Source organism: Podarcis filfolensis, assembly GCF_964270895.1.
Source record: "Podarcis filfolensis genome assembly, chromosome: Z".
NCBI lineage: Eukaryota > Metazoa > Chordata > Lepidosauria > Squamata > Lacertidae > Podarcis > Podarcis filfolensis.
This window is the reverse complement of record NC_139617.1, coordinates 17,669,844-17,686,765: the sequence shown is the minus strand read 5'-3', so window position 1 is coordinate 17,686,765 and position 16,922 is coordinate 17,669,844. Positions and strand designations below refer to the sequence as shown.

At 45.5% G+C, this 16,922-nt stretch overlaps 1 protein-coding gene across 1 annotated transcript; it reads left to right on the top strand.

Annotated features, from left to right (window-relative positions):
- Positions 1-15,782, top strand: GLA (galactosidase alpha). Its single transcript, XM_083596715.1, has 7 exons — positions 1-458; positions 5,507-5,681; positions 6,319-6,496; positions 7,607-7,698; positions 8,946-9,107; positions 12,067-12,264; positions 14,634-15,782. Exons 1-7 carry the CDS (start codon positions 16-18, stop codon positions 14,943-14,945), a joined length of 1,560 nt encoding a protein of 519 aa, XP_083452841.1. The 5' UTR covers positions 1-15; the 3' UTR covers positions 14,946-15,782.
- The last annotated feature ends 1,140 nt before the right edge of the window (positions 15,783-16,922 follow it).

Below are 16,922 nucleotides of genomic sequence, written 5' to 3'. Positions count from 1 at the left end.
TCAACGAAAGGGTTAATGCCCCTCCCCTCTCCGTTCTGCCGCGTGACCCAACCTGGGTCCTCCGTTAGTGCCTCTTTCTGCAAGATTCCCCCACCCACCAGGATTCCTCAGGAGCGGATTGGTGAACATTTCACGCTGGCCGCCGAAGAGCCCTTTGGTTGGCCGAGCGGCGAGAGCGAAGGGCTGCGATTGGCTGGATGCCGTGTTCCTCGGTTCAGCTTGAACTCTGAGTTTTGCGGCGCGGCTGTTCCCAAAGTTCGGGAGCGGCGCTGCAAGAGGGAGCCGGGAATGGACCGGAGCTGTGGAATGGGGCTGCTGGTGCTGCTGGTGCTGGCGCTGTCCTGCCCGGCGGGCGCACTAGATAACGGGTTGGCACGGACGCCGCCCATGGGCTGGCTGCACTGGGAGCGCTTCCTCTGCCAGGTCGACTGCGACGAAGAGCCCAGCCGATGCATCAGGTGAGCGCCTGGGATCTTGGGCCAAGAGGGCTGCCAGCTCGAACGTAGCGTTTTCATTCTTCAAAAACAAAAGCAGGATCTCAGCTAGATCATCCATCCATCTATCCAATCTCTGTTAAAAAAAGGAAAACCTGCGAAGAGTCTGCCACCTCCCATTCTACTGTCAAACTTCCTCCTGAGGTTGAGTCGGAATCTCCATTCTGGTAACTTGAAGCCACTGGTTCAAGTCCCTCCCTCCAGAGCAGCAGAAAACAAGCTTGCTCCATCCTCGATGTGACAGCCCTTCAGATACTTGAAGATGGCTATCATATTTCCTCTCAGTTGCCTCTTTTCCAGGCTAAACGTAACCAGTTTCCTCAACCATTCCTCATTAGGCTTGGTTTCTAGACCCTTGGTCATATTGGTCACCCTCCTCTGAACACATTCCTGCTTGTCAATGTTGTTGGACACAGTACTCCAGATGTGGTCTGACCAAAACAGGATAAAGTGATACTGTGACTTCCCTTGATCTCTGGACACTGTATTTCTGTTGATGCAGCCTATAATAGCATTAGAATATTTTTATTTGTTTTTTTGCTGCTGCATCAGGGTGCTCTTGGGCCTTAGGACATCATTGCTTGCATTTGGGTTCACAATTTGTTAAATTATACCTTGTGGGTTCAGGCAACGTCATCTTATCACCTGCTACAAGTTTTTAAACTGGCTTAGCAGAGCTAGAAAGATTGTGCCACAAGTGGTGTGCTTGTATACATGCTGAGACTTGCATGGAAGCATCATAGCTGTGCCCTTTGCATTTAGTGGCCTTTCAAAGTGAATGCTTGTATAAACAAAGGTAAAATGTTTATATGTACATACAGCCTCTCTCTCTCTGTCTCTCACACACACACACACACACAGCACTTTATACCTGTGTGTGCACACTTGAGAGAGAAAAACTCTCTCTGTTAAATCCATCAGGTTCATTAAAGGTTTGGCAATATAAAGGTGCACCACATGTATCTGTTGCCATTAATGTGGGCTAAGACTGTCCATGGCTGGGGAACCTGTGGCCCCATGTAATATTGGACTACAACTTCCATCTTTCCTAGCCATTGTCCATGCTGGCCGTGAGTCCAACATGTGAAGGATTGCAGATTCCTCATCCCTGTTCATTTTAATGAAAGGTCGTCACCTTTCATTGCATGGTTCCTTTGCTTTTTAAGAGACACTTTAACCAGCAGATGAAGTTTTATCATCCATACAGATCTGGGGCAGGGGAAGGTTCCATCTGTTGACTTCCTGTTTGCAACTGTTAAAGGAACAAAAGCCTTTGACCTTGAAAAGGTTACAAGATAAGTCCAAGTGCATTACTTACCGTATGTGACACTTTGAAACTCCAAAATCAGAAATGTGTCCACAATTGCCAGTGTGTAGTGGCAAACTCTGACTTATCTGCTATCGATAACTCACAATTTGCCAAGCGCAGTCAGAAACTGGCATATGCTGGTGTGGAACTATTTAGCCAGGAGCCCCAAAAATACATTGAAACTCCTGTGTACTACAGCAAGCCTTGAAGCTGAGGGAGACAACTCTCTTTGCAGGAGAGGGCAAATACGTTGCATTTCTTCAGCATATGCATTACATTTCTGGGAGCCTGGGCAACAGACTGCCTTGGATTTTTGTAGCCCTGGTTTTACTGGCATGTCGAAAGCACGTCAAAGTGCAAGTAGATAAATAGGTACCGCTCCAGCGGGAAGGTAAACGGTGTTTCTGTGTGCTGCTCTGGTTCGCCAGAAGCGACTTAGTCATGCTGGCCACATGACCCGGAAGCTGTAACCCGGCTCCCTCAGCCAATAAAGCGAGATGAGGGCCGCAACCCCAGAGTTGGTCACGACTGGACCTAATGGTCAGGGGTCCCTTTACCTTTATGATATTCTGGACCCATCTGGGACCTGGCCTGTGCTTGCAAACAGAATGGTAGAATGGTCTCTGTGTGTGTATCAGTTCAGATTGCAGATTGTTTCCCCACTAGATAAACAACAGTAAATTCTCTGTGAAGAGAAAAGTAGAACACCTGAGCTGAACTTGGTGTCCTAAGTTTCATTTGTTTTGATTGCAATTCTATATGTAGGGGCACAGTCTGCAGTCTGAAGTTCATTGTGCCACCTCATTCTGCTAAATATGTCAACACAGGTTGAAGAAGCAAGCTGTGCAGTTTGCACATATCCTATGACTGGCCTGGCCGATATTGTAGTTTCCTCTTTAATGGTCTACGTAGCCTAAACATAAGCTGTTCCTCATTCCATGGAATATTTTGTGATTCAAACAGTTGGCTAAACTTTCCATGTATGTAAATCATCATGATTTATTTTTATATAGTGCCATGACTTGTACATGGACACTTTATATAATAAGAGGTCCTCATCTCAAAGAACTTACAGTTTTGCCCGCTAGGGAGAGGAAACTTTGTGCAACAGATAATATGAGTAAAATGAGTAAGAACCTTTTCAGCTGGGGGACAACAGTAAGGGGCTGAGCCAATAACTTCACAGAGGTGATGAGTTTTGCAGGCAGTTAAAGGCTGTTGCTGCAAGGCTCAGAATGCATAGAAGTATTGTTTCATTAGCCACATAGGTGGGACTGTAGGCACTTCTCAGTCATAATTATTGTAATTTGTTGTTTAGTCGTTTAGTCATGTCCGACTCTTCGTGACCCCATGGACCAGAGCACGCCAGGCACTCCTGTCTTCCACTGCCTCCCACAGTTGGGTCAGACTCATGTTAGTAGCTTCGAGAACACTGTCCAACCAAATTATTGTGGTTGGAGCAGGAACCGGCAAGCCACTCCAGTATCCCTGCCAAGAAAACTCCATGGACAAAGACAACAGGCATATAATTATTGTAATAGCAATATTTAAATATGAATGGTTGGGAGTCTGCAAACACTAAATACTATCTTGTATTAAATACCTTCCAGGTGTGGGTTTGTTTTTGGGCGGGGAGCAGGATTGCCAGTGGAAGCAGAAAATAGTTCTATTTTCAGTACAGACAAATATAAAATAGATGTTCTTCACATTTTTCTGGTTAAATGTCAGTCTTAATTTTAACTGATGTAGTCAACCTGTCCCTGTGATGTACCACTTTTAAGCTCCAGATAGGAAACCCCACTCCCATGATGGAATGCTCCCTCATTTAAGAACAAATAAAACCTGCATGTAGAAAGTGAGTATTTCAGGAAAAGGGCTAGGTTAGCACCCTTCCCTTCTCCTTGACATGCTAGTGTTCTGTATGGATAGTTTCTGTTTGTTTGCATGGAGCATTCCATTGTGGGAGCCTCTATTTCTGAAGTAGTACCACAGATCTATAATCTACATGAGATTTAAGACCACTAAACATCCCGTACAAAGCAAGACAATGTAAATTTCATAGTTGAATCAAAACACCTTTGTTTGTTTCTTTAAAAACCCTGTCTCTTCACAGTAGGAGTCGAAAGAATACAGCCAGAGCCGGCCCTCCATTGAGCGACAGAGTTTAGTCATTACTATATTAAAACCTGTTAGACAAGGTCTCTATAAAGTAGATCTGCTGAAGTTTAGTTCTTGGCACTGGTTCCAGAAAAGAAGGGGGACGGGGAGGGGAAAGGGAGAGGGAAGGCAAATCCTTTATCCAAAGCAAGCAGAGTTGGAGTCTGGCTTCAGGTGCCAAAAGGGCAAGATAAACATTATCTCATTTGCTGGAAGGGAAGCTTTTTAAAAAGGCTCCTTAATGAGCTTGTAAGCTCCAATGTTAAGTGCACGGATGCCACCCTGTCCCAGCATGCAGGGGCAGCATGATTACCAAATTGACCTCCCCCACCATTGCATAGCAGTCCACTGTGGCCCCTCCTCCAGACTTTTGACCTGCAGGGCCTTGTGCCCAAATGCTCAAAGGAAATAGACAGCTACACACATTTGATGCTGCTTCCTTTTCTTAGGTATAGCTGTCCTTGGCTGCTCTGTCCCCAATTCCAGCAAGCAAACTAGAGCAAGGGGCTTTTCCTGCTCAGCAAAACCCACACACTTTGGGATGCCAAGGCAAAAGAAAAGACGGCAATCACCTAGCTCAAAAGGACTGTGTTGGCAGTTGCTAAAAACCCAAAGGATGGGAGTTCCAGGCTAGGATTTCTCACTTACACAAATCAGCTAGTTTTTGCTACCCAGCAGCAGAACTAAATGGGATTTAGGGCGGGGAGTGAGAGAAGAAGCTGGATCAGTTAAGCGCTGGTCCTGGCTGTCTCCCAGGCACTGTCCACAACAAAAGGGACAGCTAGAGTTTGCTTTGCATCCTAACACACCCTTGTGGGTAGCTGCTTGAGCAACGCCAATCCAGGAAGAGCTGCGCAGACTGGTTCAGTTTGTTCTCAGGCAAGTGGGGGCACCATAATTGAAGAATTTTAAATGACAGCAGAAATGCTCCCGGGGCATCAAGGCGTGTGCCGGTTGTGGTGGAAGAAAGGTCAGTGAAGAGGAGGACCACTAAACATCAGTATGTTTCTGTGTGCATGTACAATGTCTCTCTCTCTCCATAACAAAAATGTAAGATCGTCATTTTGCAACCCTATTAGAGGATTTGTCGTGAATCATTGCAGTCCTGGGTTTGCATGAAGGTAGGAGAGGGGAGACAGGTCGTCCAGTGGTAGTGGTCATGGCATGGGAGCAAGAAGGGAGGAACACTGAGAGGCGGAAAGTGGTTGCAGAATATATGAGTAGACATTTTGCTATTTCCCCCCCCCCATCACTAAGCAATATGATATTGGATTCTCCTTGGATTCTACTTCACTACCAGCTCAGTGTTGGTACCCAGCTTTTGGGACCTTAGCTCAGTGCTAGAGCACTTTTGCACACAAGAGGGGTCCAAGGTTCACTCAGTCCCTGGCGTCTCCAGTTAAAAAGGATCAGAAACCTAGGGTGATGACAGAGACCCTCTATTGCACAAGTTTCTGCAGAGCCTCTGCCAATCAGACAATGACGTTGGGCTATATGACCTGGAGGAAGGCAACTTCTTATGACTTTCCTTTTTTGCCCTCTTCAGCGAGCAGCTGTTCATGCAGATGGCAGACCTTATGGTGTCAGATGGATGGAGGGACGTTGGGTACCAGTACTTGTGTATCGATGACTGCTGGATGGCTCCAACTCGTGATAAGCAAGGCAGGCTCCAACCGGATCCAAACCGTTTTCCTAGTGGGATTCATAAACTAGCTGACTATGTAAGTGGGTTCTTGCTGACCTTTTCCCCAAAGCTTCTTCCACCTTGAGGTCAATGAGAACATATAAATGAGGAGCTGGAAAGGATGATGGAAACGGGAGGACTTCCTGTGCCTGCTCCCCTTTCACAGTGTGTCCCTAGCGCTGTATAACTGCAGGGCTGAACATGACAAAGAAAAGCATTCCCCATCTCTAGATTTAACCATCCATAGGAATTGCTAAGAATTGACCTGAGCATGTCAATTTAGACCAGCATCCTCTTTCCAACAGCAGCCAGCCTGCTGCCCAATACATCACAAGCAGAACATGAAGGCAGCAGCTCCCTGCAGTTGTTTGTCTCCAGATTCTGGTATTTAAAGATAGACAGCCCACTGGACATGGAGACTCTACTGTGCTCTCCTGGCTAGTGGTCATTGATAGCCCCTCCCATGTCCTGTCTCATTTTCTTGTGTCAACCCCTTTGTAGAGTAGCACCATACCTTCCATTGTTGAAAAACTAGTGCACCTTTTCTTAGCCTATTTTCTCCCCACCCCATTAACTAAAAGCAGGCCAAATTCTTTTGATTTCTGCTTATAAAACATAAGCTTTCCACTCCAGAAACCTTGCTGTGTTTCCCCCCTCAACTACCTGCAATCCAGGTCCACTCCAAGGGGCTGAAGCTGGGCATTTACGCAGATGTCGGGAACAAGACATGTGCTGGTTTTCCTGGCAGCTGCGGTTACTACGATTTGGACGCTGACACCTTTGCTGGCTGGGGGGTGGACCTGCTGAAGTTTGACGGCTGTAACTTTGGCACCCTGGAACTGTTGGCAGAAGGTATGTCCCAGAGCAGGATTTGCCAGTAGGTCAGAGCGAACCTTTTAGCCTGCGTGGAATTTACTATTTACCTCGACCTTGGATAGGGTCACCCAGTTCACTTCCCTGGAAGCAGGAGAGAGGGCTTTAAGGAGGAATATGTGACACACTTTGTCCTTCCTCTCTCCCCTCTCTCTCCCCACCTAGCTCCTGATCCAAAAGCTCTCTCCTGTTTGGGGCTTAAGGCACTGTTCAGGGTGCTTCATTTTAAGAAGACAATGACACGCTTAAGTGCGTTCAGAGGAGGCGACCAGGATTTGGAGGGTGGGTGTCTGGAATTACTATGACAGGGATGAGGAACCTCCTGACAGCCCCAGGTAGTTGGGTCAAAGGTCATGGATGCTGGCAGTTGTGTGCAACATCTGAAAGGCCACAGATTCCCCATCCTTGATCCAGAGCCAGAATTGATGAGTCTCATTGGCTTTAACTTACAATGAGGAAATGAGCCTTTAACTTACATTTTTGACTTCCTTATTGAAGACCTTTGAAAAAAAAAGTAAAGGTAAAGGGACCCCTGACCGTTAGGTCCAGTCGCAGACGACTCTGGGGATGTGGCGCTCATCTCGCTTTACTGGCCGAGGGAGCCGGCGTATAGCTTCTGGGTCATGTGGCCAGCATGACTAAGCCACTTCCGGCGAACCAGAGCAGCACACGGAAACGCCGTTTACCTTCCCGCTGGAGTGGTACCTATTTATCTACTTGCACTTTGATGTGCTTTTGTACTGCTAGGTTGGCAGGAGCAGGGACCGAGCAACGGGAGCTCACCCCGTTGCAGGGATTTGAACCGCCAACCTTCTGATTGGCAAGTCCTAGGCTCTGTGGTTTAACCCACAGCACCACCCGAGTCCCCTTTATAGGTTAGGTAGGTGGTAAAGCCTTGACCAGGGTTGGCACAAAGACTGAGGGTGCCCTGACAAAACTTCCCTCTAGGACTCGCCCAGCACTATCCTGATGCCCCCCAAGATAAGCTTACAAAGGGGCAGAGAGATGAGTGGTGGGGATTGTTGATGAGTGTCAGGCTTTGGTTATTTGTTTTAATTCTCGGGGGGTGTCTCTGCTCTTTGCCACCAGGTTATAAGAACATGTCTCATGCTTTGAACAAAACAGGCAGAGACATTGTGTTCTCGTGCGAGTGGCCACTGTATGAGAGACCCTTTCGGAAGGTAAGGAGAGGCCGCTTTGCAACCTTGCTATTTCCCTGGGGCATATTGCTGGACTACAACACCCATCAGCTCTGACAGTTGGCCATGCTTGCAGGGCTGCTGAGGGCTGTAATAGTAATTCAGCACCAGCTGGAGGACCAAAGGTTCCCCACACCTGTCCTAGGGCAAGGGCTGGTAACCAAATGTTGATGGACTACAGCTCCCATCACCCCTTACAATAAGTCATGCTGGGCTGGTTGAGGTCTGATGTGAGTTGGAATCCAACAATGTCTGGAGGGTCTTCACAGGTTCCCCATTCCTGCACAGTAACCTCTGCTTGTGATCTGCATATGAGTAATTAAACAATCAGGAAAGGTGACTGCCATTGCCACACCAGTCATATTTGGTGTGCTGGGAGCCTGTTTGGCTATGTAATAGTGAAACCCATTGATTGTGATGTTAGGCTGCACCTTGGGAAAAGCATCTTCCCGCATTGCAACAGGAATGACTATAATCCTCCACACCCAACTCACCAGATTAATCATCTGAAGAGATGGGAGGGTATGATAACACTTCCCTCCTTAGCTGATTTGCAGGGGTCAGCCAAGAGAAGGGGGGCTTTGTCCTGGTGTGCATGTATGCTTGCTGTATGCAGGAGAGTGTGGGGTGACCACGCCAGCTGTCAGGAGTGGTTCTCGGAGAGAAAAAGGTTCCTCACTCTTGCTGCAGCGGCTCCTCCTGTGTTCAGAATGTGTTATGTTTAGTCTCTTAGGGATATATAGATGGCAAGAAGGGGGTGTTATGGGGAAGGGCCGTAGCGCAGAGGTACAGCATCTGGTTTGCATGCAGAAGGTCCCAGGTTCAACCCCCGGCTTCTCCAGGGAGAGACACTCTGCCTGGAACCCTGGCAATGCAAACAGTGCTGAGCAACATGGACCCGTGGTTTGACTTTGTGTAAGGCAGCTTCCTATGTTCCTAGGAAAAGTTTCATGGGGCAAATGACTTCAGGAGAACTTGCAAAAATGGAGGGAGCCCTATCCAGGTCCTTCCCACACTTTATTTAAAGCCAAGTAGAGTCAGTGCTGCAAAACCCTGTTTTGGCAACTGCCCTGCACAGTCTCTGGTAGAAGCCAGCCACATCCCCCACTGAAACAGTCCATTCCATTCTGACGCAGTGCTCAGTGGGACTGAAATATGACACATATCTTAAATAAAACAAATAAATCGTTGCCACCTCTTTTCTCTCTCTGTCTTTACTCCTCTGCCAGCCCAACTACACAGAGATCAAACAGTACTGCAATTACTGGAGGAATTATGCTGACGTCTACGATGCCTGGGGCAGCGTCAAGAACATCTTGGACTGGACTTCTTATAACCAGGACAGCATTGTGGATGCCGCTGGGCCAGGGGGCTGGAATGACCCGGATATGGTAAGAAAACCTTTTTCTGGGTCACTTATTCCAGATTCCACGCTGTTGCTCAGGCATCCAAAACCTCGCAGCCTTCCTGAGCCCTGGAGAGGGGCCTGTAGCTCACTGGGAGAGGAGAACCTGCCTAGATTTAAACTCTAGCAATCCCAGATAGGGCTGGAAGAGGCTTCAGTCTGAAACCCTGGAGAACTGCTGTCAGTCATTGTAGGCTGGGAGAGTGGTAGCTCAAAATGTACAGAGGATATCAGGCTGGGGTAGGAGGCTGTACACCCGCCTTTAACCCAAATATGCATTTGGGGACCCAAATATTATTACTATTAATTCTGTTTTTGCCCTTATTATTTGTATGGCGGTAGCGTTGCAGTTGCAACCCACCTTATGGCTTCTTGGTGGGTCCTGACACACTAACTTGAAGACCAATGCTGTAGAGCAGTGGGTCCCAATTAGCTATGCAACATGGACCCCTTGTTTTTAAAAAGACAAGCCATGGGACCCCCTACTTTTGAAGATTTTGATATATCTATGGTATATTTTGTTATGTGAATGGTGCCACGGACTCCCTGGGTGAGTTTTCTGTGGCCCACCAATTGAGAACCACTGCTGTAGAGAATATTGAACTTGATGAACCAGTTCGCTGATTCTGGCATAAAATAGCTTGTTGTATTCCAAAGTCATTGCTAAATATATAAAGCACATCCAGTCCCTGCTGCTGAAGAAGGTGAGTCCCTGCTCATCGGTCTTGCCTTGAGTACTCCCCAGGTACCTGCCTTTTATTTATTCACTCTCAATCTTCCTGCAAGCCCAGACATCTGCTTTGCATGGCTTTAGCTTCAATTCTGGCTTGTATATTAATTTGCATGTTTTCTTCAGGTTTATAAATTGACAATAAGCTCCTTGTGTTCCTTTCAAGAGCTTGGCTGCAAATACATTTTTACATGAGGCCCGCATGGAAACTCAGTGTGGTATAGAGTGCGTTTTATTGCCAAAGTGTCTCTGCACCATAAAATTTCTGCCTATTGGCTACAGCCATTTGGGATGCCCTCGGGCTATTTCAGCTATTAATTAAACAAGCATTAAAAATGGAACATGTGAGAAAATATCATGGCATCCCTGTGCAGGGCCTTCCTAAGAAACATACAGAGCAGCAGAATATAAAGAGTTTGATTCCTAATTCAGGCCCCAATCACAATATACATTTAAATCAGTATCATACCACTTTAAACAGTCATGGCTTCCCCAAAGAATTTTGGGTACTTTAGTTTGTTAAGGACTCTGGGAGTTCTTAGAATACTTTTATTCTCCTCATGGATCTACAACTTGATATAAAAAAATAAGTTGTAGATCCATTTTTATTAAGTCTCCAACAATATTTAAAAACATTTATCCTTTTTATTTTAGCATACAAATTTCTTCTTGACTTCCCACCCTTCCTTTCCTGATTTTTTTTTTACTCCTTTTTATTAGCTTTTTATAGATCTACAACTTCTAAAATGGCCTAAGAGCCGGTCCTTCTTCTCAGGGACCCTCGGAATGTAGCTCTGCGAAAAGAGGGATTTCATAACTCCCGGCACCATACCAAACTACAGTTCCCAGGATTCCTCAGGGAAAACCATGGCGCTATATTTATTATAGTGGTGCCATATTGCTTTAAAAATGTAAACTGCAGATAGAGTCACACATTTTAAGCGCACCGATATCAGGCTATAAAAGTTAGCCTAAGCTGTTCTGCTGGATTCACTTTTGGTGACAATCTCCACTTGAAAGGCTTGTTGGAAAAGGTCTTCGTTAGGAGCCAAGGAAACAATAGAGATGGTGCCTCCCTTTGCAATGGGCGTTGCAAAGAGTAGGTGCTACCAAAACAGTGGTACCTCGGGTTAAGAACTTTATTCGTTCTGGAGGTCTGTTTTTAACCTGAAACCGTTCTTAATCTGAGATACCACTTTAGCTAATGGGGCCTCCCACTGCCACCGCCACGCGATTTCTGTTCTCATCCTGAGGTAAAGTTCTTAACCCAAGGTACTACTTCTGTTATGTACTGAAGTTCTCACCCTGGGCCAGCAGGGGGATACTGTAGATAGTTATGCAAATGAAGGATCGAAAGTGACGTTCAGTGATTGGATGGATACTGTAGATAGTTATGCAAATGAAGGATCGAAAGTGACGTTCAGTGATTGGATGGATACTGTAGATAGTTATGCAAATGAAGGATCGAAAGTGATGTTCAGTGATTGGATGGATACTGTAGATAGTTATGCAAATGAAGGATCGAAAGTGACGTTCAGTGATTGGATGGATACTGTAGATAGTTATGCAAATGAAGGATCGAAAGTGACGTTCAGTGATTGGATAGTTTTAGAAAGTTGTTACAGTAACGTGGTACTGGAGCTGTATATAAGCAGGCTGACTGAGCCCTTCAGTTCAGTTCTCTTCTGTTCTCTGAATAAAGAAGAGCTGTTTGAAGAATCGCTGTGTCGTCTGATATGTTCACCCACAACTTAACAACTTCCGAGTTAGCGTTGTCTGTAACCTGAAGTGTTTGTAACCCGAGGTACCACTGTAAAGGCCTTATTTCTACACTGTGTGGAGCAGACCTTCTGATGAGGTAGTATTTGCCAGAGACCACTACACTGAGTCAGGCTGTTTGCTCATCTAACCCAGAATTGTCTACACAGACGGGCAGCATCTCTTCAGGGCTTCAGGCAAACACAGGCTTTTCCTAAAAACTTTTCTCTTATCTTCTTAACTGGGAATGCCTGGGATTGAACCTTTTCAGCGCAAAGAACATGAGCTGAGCTGTGGGAGTGGACGTATCTGGTGATAATTAAGGGCTGGATTTGGCCCTGTGGCCTCCAGCGGCTAATCACCAGCCTAGTTCCCTTCCTTAGTGTAGCATCCCGATACCTAAGAGTTGTAACCCCCTTCAATATGGTAATTCTCCTCTACCACCCTCCTATGCCAGCTGGTGATTGGGAATTTTGGACTGAGCTGGGATCAGCAAGTAACTCAGCTGGCACTCTGGGCCATCATGGCGGCTCCACTTCTCATGTCCAATGACCTGCGTCAGATTAGCCCACAGGCCAAGGCTCTTCTCCAAAACAAAGAAGTGATAGCCATCAACCAGGATCCACTGGGCAAGCAAGGATATCGAATTACCAAGGTAAGAATGCCATGGGGAAAAGGTGTGTGGAGAGTAGGAGGAGGAAAGTTTTGAAACAAGGTGATAATAATAATAATAATAATAATAATAATAATAATAATAATAATAATATTTATACCCCGCCCTTCCCGGTTCAGAAAACTGGGCTCAGGGCGGCTAACAACAAATTTTAAAACACTTAATTGATGCAACAAAAAACAGCATAAAATACAGTATAAAACGTGAATAACAATAAATTCAGAATTCAAAAATCAATTTAGGGGGGAAATCGATCCAATAAACATTAGATTATCACCAGTGCTAGCTGGCTAAGTTAGTCCTATTTGGGCCAGCGAGGAGACCAGGGGAAAATTAGCTGTGGGATCCCAGAGCGGGAAATCTTCATAAAAAGGGGAGGGGGAGGGAAGGAAGGAAGGGGAATAAAAGATCAGGTTAAGTTCAAATTGAAAGCCAGGCGGAAGAGCTCTGTCTTACAGGCCCTGCAGAAGGAAGTTAAATCCTGCAGGGCCCTGGTCTCATGGGACAGAGCATTCCACCAGGTCGGACTCTCCTGTTCTCAGCCTTGATGTCTTTAGCCTTGTTTCCCAAACTTGAGTCGCTGGCCTTGTTTTGGACTACAGTTCCCATCATCCCTGACAACTGGTCCTGCTAGCTAGGGATGATGGGAGTTGTAGTCCAAAAAACAGTCGGAGACCCAAAGTTTGGGAAATTGCTTTAGATGAAGTTGAAAGGCTGTACTCATCCAGATCATGTTCCAAATACAAATGGGACGCAGCCCCACCAACCTCAGTTAGGCCTCACCTGCCTGCCTACTTACCTACAGCAATACCTGGTGGCCCTGCTGTCAGCTTCCTTCTCTGTAGCCTCAGTACTGCTATTGTAAAATTCATTACTTTTTAAGATTTCCTCCCCTACGTTCAAGCAGTTATACACATGGTTAGCTCTCCCTGTCATTTGGCTTTGGCTCCAGATCCTGTTTGTAGGGCTTTCTGCTTTCCCTCCCTGCCCACTTCGAACAGGCACCAGCAGCAGGTGATATTGTTAATTCATTGAGCCTAATATTGTCTCCTCTGGACTGGGAGTAGAGGAACTTGGGCAGAGGTCTTTCACACCACCTGCTTCCTCATCCTTTTAACTGGCAGTTCTTTTAAGGAAGTACATTTTAAGTTTCTTAAGAGCCTGTGTTTTGCAGCATTAAGAGTGTGAGCTGGGAAGACTCCTTTCAAATTGCCTCTGATGTGAGCTTACAGGGTGGCTGCTTTTAAGCAAGCCATCTTTCTTCCTTCCTTAGATGATCCATTTAAATAAGAGGTGAGGGGTCCTTTTCAGCTTGAGGGCCACATTCCGTTAGGGGAAACCTGAAGGCTGCATTCCGTGCAAAATTCCCAAGTTTATTCACACATACACCCACCCACACCCTTTCTATCCAGGCAAGCAAAAGGCAGCATCACAGTTCCAAGATGGTTACAGCTGGACAATACCACTCAAGGAAAGCATGGAACAGGACTGGAGAGACACAGATACAGAAGCCTGGAGGTTTTCATTTGGCGCCTGCATCCAAAATTCCCTGCTCCCAATTTAAACGAAGTTTCCCATTTTGAATAGTTAGATAAATATCCTGAGTGCAGTCGAGAAACATCTGGAGAGCAAGAGGTTCCTAGCTCTGCTTTATAGCAATAAATAACATTGGATCAGGGTTATCACAGGATTGCTTCCTCCAGTATCAACCTGCTGAAGATCTCCATCAGAGGCCTCCTGGTGCTCTTGCTAGAGGAATATATTGAGACAGCCTTGTCGGTGGTGGCCCCTTGTTTATGGAACACCCTTCCCTGAAGGGCAAGGGAGTCCTCAACATGATCTGCACAGAATTTTGCTTCATGGTTGCCATCAATTTGATTTTAATTAATTTTATAATGAATGTTTTTAGAATGTTGGATTATTTTGATTGTTGTTAGCTGCCCTGAGCCCAGCTTCGGCTGGGGAGGGCGGGATATAAATAAATTTTATTATTATTATTATTATTATTATTATTATTATTATTATTATTAATCTTTTGTCGTTCTGTCCTTGAAGCCCTTTTAGTAGTTTTTTAAGGGTTCACCATATAAAGTTTCGTAAACTTTACTTGTCATCTTTGTTGTTTTGTTTGTAAGCAGTTTTGTATGTTAACAGAAAAAGCAGTCTACAGAGCAGGGATGGGGAGCCTGTGTCCTTCCAGATGCTGATGGGCTACAGCTCCCATCACCCCTGCCTACTGGGCTGGTTGGCTGTGGCCAACGGGAGTTGGCAGCCCAACATCTGGAGGGCCACAGCTCCCCCATCCCCAGTGATTGTTACTGCAGCTGGTAATGGATGTTGTGTCTTTCCAGGAAAACTACTTTGAGCTGTGGGAGCGGCCCCTGTCGGGCGGAGCCTTTGCCATTGCTGTGCTGAACCGTCAGGAGATTGGTGGACCACAGGCTTTTGTCTTCTCTACTGCCTACCTTGGCAGTGGCTTAGCTTGTAACCCTGCCTGCTCCATCCAGCAGATCCTTCCCACCAGCGAGGATTTGGGGCTACACAACTGGGTTTCACCCTTGAAGGTGGTGGTGAACCCAACTGGCACAGTGCTGCTGAAGACGGTAGTGACTGAGGAGAAACTGTTTGATAATGGAAAGAAGCGCTTTCCAGAGTTCTTGTAACATAGCATATTCTTTCCCCCCTCATTTTTTCTCCCAAGGAGGACTTTTAAGCAGAAGCAAGTAACCTTCCTACAGGGGAAAGGTTGCTACAACATCAACTCCTTAGTTCAGTGCCACATTCCTAATCCTGCAGTGACTTCTAAATTTCCTTTAAAGTGTAAGAACCTGCATTTCTGGACAAGTAAGCTGGAGATAGCAGTCTATGCCTTATTGCGCTTTGCCAAACACGGTATCAACACCATGTTTTCTTCTTCTACCTCTGGGGGATGCCAAGCACGATGAATGTAGTTGTGTTGTTAAGAAAAAGGCTGTGGTTATACACCAGTAACTCCTGTGGGCAGTCACCTATTCCTCCAGCTTACTCAAACCACAATATACACAACTTTGTTACTTTTAGCCCTCTCCCCCCACTACCTAAAGATAATTATAGCACAGGTGAGATTACAACATGCACACCCCGTTGTACCTCAGGCACTTTTCTGAAAACCTGTTTCAGCAGGACACTTTTGAATAAATTGTACTATGCCTATTTATTGAACTTCTATTTTTGCCTGTGGGTTTTGTTGTGTAAGCCACGTTGTATGGGGGGAAAGCAGTCTTATCAGTAAATCTAGGGGAAATCTCAGCTGTGTTGCTACCAGTAAGTTTGAAGTCATCATGGACTTTTCATACCACTAAGCATCACTGCTTCACTAAAATGATCCATACAATGTGATTGTACAAGAGATACTGGCAAAATGTTTTCAATGAATCTTTGCTGTCTTTCTGCCATGAACTAAATCCCTATTGCTGGCAAGGGATAATGGAAGTGAATTAAAAATCCACATGATCAAGCTATTGGGGTTTTCGTGTTATATTCCATTTGCTGCTTATTGGTTAAAGGAACACAATGGGAAAAATCAGGTCAGTTGTTCTGGCCAAATACAATGAAGCAAGAAACTAAAATTTGCTTATGATTTCTTGAAACTTAAATGTTTGTTTCTAAATTTTTGACAAATAAAGGTGCAAAAATCTCAAAATTTAAGCATTCTAAAGAAAAAAGACTGAGAATATAGTTAGAAGTGATTATGGGAGTTTAGTGAAGGCTTATCCTGCATATGCCTTTGAACTCTTGGGGGTTTACAGTGTTGGACTACAACTCCCATCATCCCCTAACCATTGGTCCTTCTGGCTTGGGGTGATGGGAGTTATAGTCCAACATCTGGGGACCAGAAGCTGAGAAAGGCTGCCCTAATCACTGCACAAATTATGAAGTCTCTGCTAGAGATTGAAGCGAGACACGCATGGAAAATAGCTTTCATCCCTGTACTGTACATTACTTTCCATATTGCCAATTGCTTCAAGACCTGAAAAAGCAACATACCTGCTTATCTTCCAACAGAGAGTCCCAGCAATGAAAGTAGTCCCAGAGAAATATGTTATGTCAGTGAATTGGCTTACAATGAATGTTTTCCCCAAAAGGAATGTGCAAGTGGGGAAAAAGGCTAGACATGGGTAAATATTGAGTGAGTGGGAAAGGGGAACAGAGAAAGCAGGGTTTGGTCCTAGGCTGCCTGTATAAAATGTCACAGAGAAAACAGAATGACAAAAAGGAAATAAATAAAAGATAAATCCCAAGAGGCAAAGGCAGCCATGTCCTACACATAGCAGCACAATATAATGAAAACACGCCCCCACTTTCTTCAGCAAGCCTCATAGTTGGGCACGAGAGCTGAAAAATATCCACATCTGTATACTCAATTCTGACTAAACTCAGCCTCCTAGAGCAAAATATACACCAGTCTCAGGGTTTTATAATCTCCATGCGCGTAGACCCTTGGTATTTAGTCTACTGGGAGTTTAGGACTGAAGTTGTAAGTGCCCAGCGCACTCTTCTCTGGTGTGTGTTTGAGAGAGAATGGGCTGATGCTACATTCTGAGTAAATCACAAAGCTGTGGGTTGAACAGAGTAGTGCTGTAGCACTGGCTCAGAACTCT